A 6895-nucleotide genomic window follows, 5' to 3' on the forward strand; every position below is an offset into this window, starting at 1 on the left:
AAAAAAAAAAAAAAGTAACTAGCACAACAGACAAAAACCCAGACAGCTTCATCTGCAAATGGCAGAGAGGCCAGTGCTTTCCACCCTACTGCCCAGAACTGAATCAATGCCAGGTCCCAGAAAAGGGCAAAAGGGAAGGAAGTGGGTCCTCTCTGCTCTGACTGGACGTAGTTCCTCACCAGAGACAGCCAATGTATCTGTCTGTCTATGTCTGTCTGCTTCTGTCATTGCTGATGTTCTTAGAGGGTCCAACAGGGCTGGAACTGTGAGGCCAGGCAGTTCGAGTGTGATGGGGTTCATGCAGGCTGGCCCATCCTGGAGCTTATAGGCTTGCCGTGGATGTGAGGACCAGGCAGCCCACAGGGCATACCAGTTTTAGGAACATTCCTGTCTAGTGAAGCATGTCTAATCCAAATGTTATCTTTCAAGATATGTTTTTTTTTAAGATTTATTTATTATGTATAATCACATTGTCACTGTCTTCAGACACACCAGAAGAGGGCATCAGGTCCCATTACAGATGGTTATGAGCCACCATATGGTTGCTGGGATTTGAACTCAGGACTTCTGGAAAAGCAGTCAGTGCTCTTAACCACTGAGCTATGTCTCCAGCCCCTAATGGCCACCTTTTAAAAATTATGTTTATGGGGGGGCTGGAGAGTTGACTCAGTAGTTATGAGCCCTGGTTGCTCTTGGTGGCAGGTGTTTTTTAATCTGCTGAGCTACTGTGGTCGGCTCTGAACCCAGGATCCTCTGGCCTCTACCTCCCGAACCTTGGGATCACAGACAATGCCTCTATGCCTGGGAGGGTTTATTTCCCTTTCAATGTCTCATAAATCTCTATTTCTAAATAAACTAGTTCTAAGATGATGTGCTTAGTGGTACACGCCTGTATTCACAGACCTTTGGAGAAGGATTACTTCAAGTCCATCCTGGCCTACACAGTAAGTTCCAGGCCTGCCAGGGTTACACAGTGACTCTGTCTCAGCACCCCAAAATTAAAATTAAAAAAAAAAAAACCAAACCAAATCAAACCAAAAAAATTCCTATAACCCTAAGTTCTCAGAAGAGTGAGGAAGGAGGGTTGCCACGAGTTTATGGCCAGCCTGGGCTACAATACTGAGACTCTGTTTTAGGAAAGAAACAAGAATTTTCTCTTTGAGCTGAAGAGATGTGTTAGTGGGCAAAGCATTTACTTTGTATGTAGGTAGGAGTTTGGGTATCAGAAACCATCCTAAACCCCGGGTGGGTATGTCATGTCAGCCTGCTCGGAATCCCAGCATGGGGGAAAGACAGAAACACGTTAGTCAGCTGAAATTATACGAAACAGATTTAGCAAGATACCCTGCCCCAATACTCTGCATATAAGGTGGAGAACAATCTTGAAAACCAAGAGACATCAACATCTGGCCTTCACACAAATGCACTCGTGCATGTGTACACACACATACACACACAACTGAACACATGGAAACTCACACTCATGTATGACATATACCCACATACATATATATGCAAAAAACAATTTTTTAAGACAGAAGGAATATGTCACCACAGTTGGTGTAAAACACATATACACACGCACAACCAACCTTTTCAGGGACTAGATAGTAGCCTCCATTGCAGAGCAGCTGCTTAGATTTGATCTCTAGCATGGCCAAAAAATAATTAGTATATATAAAAATAATTAGTATATTAGTATATTAATATATCTTTTTCAACATCCCTTTTGATCTTCAGGCCACCCCCAAATCTAGGTACTTACCACCTCCCTGGAGGATTTTTGCAACAACTTCCAGCTTATTTTGAAGTTGTTGTTGTGTGTCTCACATAACTCAAGATTGCCCTGAAACTCGAAATGTAGTCTAAGAAAACCTTGAATTTCTGATCTTCCTACCTCCAACTCCCAAGTGTGGGATTACAGGCAAATACTACTACACCGGGTTTATGGGCTGCTAAACTCAGCTTTCTGCAAGCTAGGCACATACTCTTCCAATGGAGTTACATCCCTAGCTATAACACATTGTAAGTTTTGGTTTTGTTGTTTCTCTTTGCAGCATTGGGGATCGAACCCAAGTTCTTTTTTTTCTGGTTTTTCGAGACAGGGTTTTTCTTGTATAGCCCTGGGTGTCCTGGAACTCACTCTGTAGACTAGGCTGGCCTCAAACTCAGAAATTCACCTGCCTTTGCCTCCCAAGTGCTGGGATTAAAGACGTGCGTCTTGTACAGGATAACCAAGTGATCTCCCTGGTTTGCTTTCTACCTTCAGTCTTTGTTCAAAATACCCCATTCATGGATTTTGCTCCGGGGCCCTCCGATGATAACTAGCCTCTCCAAGACACCCTCGCAGTTCAAGGTTTTGCGGGGCTGTTCCATACTAACGGAGGGGGCATTTCTCTTCCCCAGCAGCGAAAGCACGGGTCAAGTGGGAATAAGAACCTCTGCCCTGGCCCTTGGAAGGACCCAGCGTGGCGATGCTGCAATAAAACTGTTAATAAACGATCAAGGTGAGGTGAGAGCTTGACCGACTGAGAGCGCTACACGTTTCAAACAGCTTCAATCAGAGCAGTTCACAGTTGGGCCCCGCCCCTCAAAGAACAGTCCAATAGGCAGGCCTTGCCTCTTCAGGTCAAACGCTAAGCCCCGCCCCTCAGAGCACGTGAAGCACTCAAAGAAGCGAGGTTCCGCCTCCGGCCTGAGCAGCTAAGTCCCGCCCCTCGGGTCGTGTCAACGGCCAGGTCTCGCTCCTCCTAACACTCAAACTACCAACTCTTCCTCCCCAAAAGACGAAGACAATCAAGATTGGCTCCTAAAGACGCCTCAAAGGCCAAGCTCCTCTCCCACAGTACGTGTCATTGGGCCCAGCCCCTCCAAGCGCGCCAACGAACAGGCCCCGCCCCCACGAGAACACTAACCGCCAGGCCCACCCCTCGAGGCGCGCACGTCCCAGGCTCCGCCCAATAGAGGGAGCTCCAACTGCCAGGCCCCGCCCCCCCGGATAATGCTAACGGCCAGGCCCCGCCCTCGAGGAGCTCAAGCGGCCAACCTCCGCCCGGCAGAGCGCTCCAACCGCCAGGTCCCTTCCCATAGGACGTGGTAACGGTTAGGTCCCGCCTTCTGAGGCGCGCTTAGGACTAGGCCACTCACAGAAGAGCCCAGTCCCGCCCCTCGAGGCGCGCCAACGGTCCTCCCCTGCCCCCTCGTGCGCCGAGACGTGAGGACGCCGGCGTCGTAGGCTGAGGTGGCAGCTGTCCCGCAATCATGGAGCTGCCGCAGATGCCGGAGCTGATGGGGCTGTCCCTCCTGGTGGGTCTGCTGGCCCTGGTGGCCACGGCGGCTGTGGCGCGGGGCTGGCTGCGGGCCGAGGAGAAGCCCAGCCAGCCCGTCTGTAAGTATACCGGCCCCGGGTGGCGGTGACTCCGGGGACTGTGCTCCCAGCCCTCGCGTGGTGCGAGGAGCGTTGAGAGTCACGGACCTCAGTTTCCCTGGTTGGGAGATGAACTTTCCCGAGTAGGTTTCGGGTTGCAGGTGCACCCCAGGGACAGGATTCTTTGGAACCTGGGAGCTGCCGCTGCTATGTGGTCGGTGACTTTTCCTGGGACACCTCCCACCACCACCTTTGTCCCGAGACTGCAACGAAAACTCAGTCAGATCCCAAGTTTGCTATGTGTCTGTGTTCTTAGCAAATGGGAGTCATCTGAAAATTCTCTCCAGCCAACTGACGGGCAGGAACGTTTTCTGAACTCCTCTTACCTGCGGCTAAGCTTCGAGGGCTCTTTAATATGTTCAGGAACTAAGAAGCTTGTGAAAGTGTCGTCTACACTGTAGATCTGAATAGTAAGCATTTGAAAATGTAAGCGAAATGTACAGTGTATTAAATTTCACAGAGGAGTTAATTCTATAAAAGGAACGAAGGTATGAATGGTATTGCTGCTTTTTTTTTTTTTAAAGATTTATTACATGTAAGTACACTGTAGCTGTCTTCAGGCACACCAGAAGAGGGCATCAGATCTCATTACTGGTGGTTGTGAGCCACCATGTGGTTGCTGGGATTTGAACTCAGGACCTTCAGAAGAGCAGTCAGTGCTCTTAACCGCTGAGCCATCTCGCCAGCCCCCCCCCCCCATTTTTTTTTGGAGGGGATTGAAGGTGGGGATTCCTGCCGAGCGGTGGTGGTGCATGCCTTTAATCCCAGCACTTGGGAGGCAGAGGCAGGCGGATTTCTGATTTTGAGGACAGCCTGGTCTACAGAATGAGTTCCAGGACAGCCAGGGCTACACAGAGAAACCCTGTCTTGGGGGAAAAAAAAAGAAGTTGGGGATTCCGGGAACTCTTCAATGAGGGTAGGGAACTCATTGTGAGTTTTGAGACATGGTTTCATTATGTATTCCAAACTGGCCTTGAACTCTGGATATTCCTGCCTCAGTCTCAGGAGTATTGGAATATGCGGGTGTGCGCTCCCCATAGCTAGCCTTGTGTGGGTGCTGGAACCCAGACTCTCAAGCAAGTTCTGTTCCATGGATCTATGCCCCCAGTCTGTGATGTGGGTTGTTCAGGGATGCCAGTGTAGGATTTTGCCTGGGAGGCCAAGAAAGACAGTTCTGCCAATGGCAAAACTCAAGAAGATAGGAATTCCAAAACATTTGGAAGCTGCTGTGGACTTGGTGTAGCCGTAGACCACCTGCCTAGGATTTCCTTAGTAAAGAGCTCCAGTTGTAACTCAGTCTTAAAATACCTTCCTGGCCCCCCCACCCCCAGTGAAGGGCCAGGAGCAGAGCTCAGGGGTGGAGCTCTTGCCTGTGATACCCAAGAAGGCACTGGGTTTTATCCCAGTGCTGAAAGGATAAAAGACCATCATCTGGTTTGACTCTGAAGTTCAACGTGGGCAGGTTAGAGGCAGATTGTATGTAGCAAGTTCAATAATAAGTTATTCCCTTGTGCATATCATTTCCCTACTTCAGGGTGCCTGACTAGAATCCACAATAAACTGGCTAAGCCATGAACCTATGCAGCTGTGTCGGCTCAGAGAGATGCTATACAGACTGAGCAAGTGGCCTCTGTGAGATCAGTCCTGAGGGCTGGGGATGGAGAAGTGTACCCTTAGCATGCAAGGAGCTGTAGTTTCAATCTTCAGAATGGCTTTAGAAATAGAAGAGTATGCAGTGATAAAGACCGAATCCAAAGTCAAGTCTGATTTCTAAGCCTTTTTTTAAAATTGTGTATATGTCTGCCTATAGAGTTTTCCATTTTTATGGAGGTGTTCTTGGGGGCCACAGGCCATATTCTCCAGAACTAGAGTTACAGTTGGTTGTGAGTTGATTTGAGTGCTGGGAGCCAAACTTTAACCACTGAGCCATCTCTGCAGACCTATTTTTGTTTGCTTTTCAGTGCAGCTGGAGATTGAACTTGGGCTTTGTGCGTACCAGGCAAGCCCTCTACCATTAAGCTGTATCCCTAGCCCCTCCCTCTTTAAATGCACATGATGCACATGTATGGGTGGATGTACATCTTGTGCAGGTGGAGATCAGTGAACAACCTTATGCATGATTAGGAACACAGGTTGCTTGGGAGCTCATGAGTTAGGTCAGGCTGGCTGGGCAGAGAGTCCCAGAGACTTTCCTGACTCCACCTCCTCAGTGCTGAGATTACATTGTATGTCACAACACCTGGCATTTTTATCTGGGATGTGGGTAGCATCTCATATTTAGAAAGCAAGTACTTTACCTATGAACTATCTACACCCCTTCCCCCCCCCCCCCCCCCCGCATCTTCTCCCACCTCCCAGGCCTATTTTTGCACGTGTCACTTTCTCAAGGACAAAGGCCATATGTGGGTCGTGTTGTTGTGCTCCACCCAGAGCCTGAGCAATCCTAGGTACTCAAGAGATGCTTCCGAGTGAGTGCATGGATAAATGACATGACCCTTCCTTCTAGGTCAGAAAGAAAATGAACCCAAGAAGTCAGGATCCAAGAAGCAGAAACAGAATCAGCGGGTTCGTAAAGAGAAGCCTCAGCAGCACAACTTCACGCACCCTCTTCTGGCCGCAACTCTGAAGGTACTTGGTACTCCTGGGTACTGAAGGTACTTGGTACTCCTGGGTACTGAACACCTGCAGTATGTACACGAATACTGCTCCCGCCTAGACCTTGGGCTTTAGTAATCTATGCAAATTACATACACCTAACTCTCCACAACAGAGTAGGCATACTCCTTTTGGTTGGTTTTGGTTTTTTTTTCCTTCCCCTTGTACTGAGGATTGAATCCAGGGCTTTGTGCATTATTCCTTCAGTTCTTGAGCTTTGGTCTGTTGTTGTGTATTATAATCCTAAATACTGGCTCCAAGATCTGGTTGCCAAATGATGCTCTGTCAGCTTGCTCCTTAAGTTAAAACTGTTGGTTGAATAAAGCTGCCTAGAGCCTGTAGCTAACAGAAGAGAGGTTCCTGGGGCCTGAGGGTCAGAGGCAGAGACCATGAGGAGGAGAGCTGAGGAGAGGAGAAAGTGTCATGGGGTAGATGAATCATGAGAACATGGCCCTGAGGGCTGCTCAGTTGAAATAAGAGCCCAGGTGGAAGGTGGCAAGTCGTGTCATAGAGTTACTGACAGGGAAGTAGACAAAATAGTATGGAGAGCTGATATCTACCCAGCTCTAGTGCAATTAGTATTAATTGTAAATATAAAGGTTCTGTCTCTTTTATTTGGTAACTAAATGATCAAAGGTGGGGTAGAAACCCCCACTTAAATACCACTATATTAAGTTCTTGATTGGCAGATTTCTTTTTTTTTTATTTTATTTTATATTTTTAGATTTATTTATTTATTATATAAGTACACTGTAGCTGTCTTCAGACACACCAGAAGAGAGCATCAGATCTCATTACAGATGGCTATGAACC

At 48.1% G+C, this 6895-nt stretch overlaps 1 protein-coding gene and 1 long non-coding RNA gene across 2 annotated transcripts in view; one reads left to right on the forward strand and one right to left on the reverse strand.

The window, feature by feature from the left end:
* Positions 1 to 2900, reverse strand: part of LOC116068531 — a 3195-nt gene extending 295 nt beyond the window's left edge. The window contains exons 1-2 of the long non-coding RNA XR_004109614.1: positions 2264 to 2900; positions 1593 to 1648 (exon numbers count right to left, since the gene is read on the reverse strand). This is a non-coding gene — a long non-coding RNA (uncharacterized LOC116068531). The remainder of the gene's footprint in view (positions 1 to 1592; positions 1649 to 2263) is intronic.
* Tbl2 (transducin beta like 2) overlaps positions 2651 to 6895 on the forward strand; it is a 13881-nt gene continuing 9636 nt past the window's right edge. The window contains exons 1-2 of the mRNA XM_031338194.1: positions 2651 to 3388; positions 5934 to 6055. Of these exons, the coding sequence (XP_031194054.1) occupies positions 3262 to 3388; positions 5934 to 6055 (249 nt within the window). The 5' untranslated portion in view covers positions 2651 to 3261. The remainder of the gene's footprint in view (positions 3389 to 5933; positions 6056 to 6895) is intronic.

The sequence above is a fragment of the Mastomys coucha genome, unplaced genomic scaffold, assembly GCF_008632895.1.
Source record: "Mastomys coucha isolate ucsf_1 unplaced genomic scaffold, UCSF_Mcou_1 pScaffold22, whole genome shotgun sequence".
Lineage (NCBI taxonomy): Eukaryota > Metazoa > Chordata > Mammalia > Rodentia > Muridae > Mastomys > Mastomys coucha.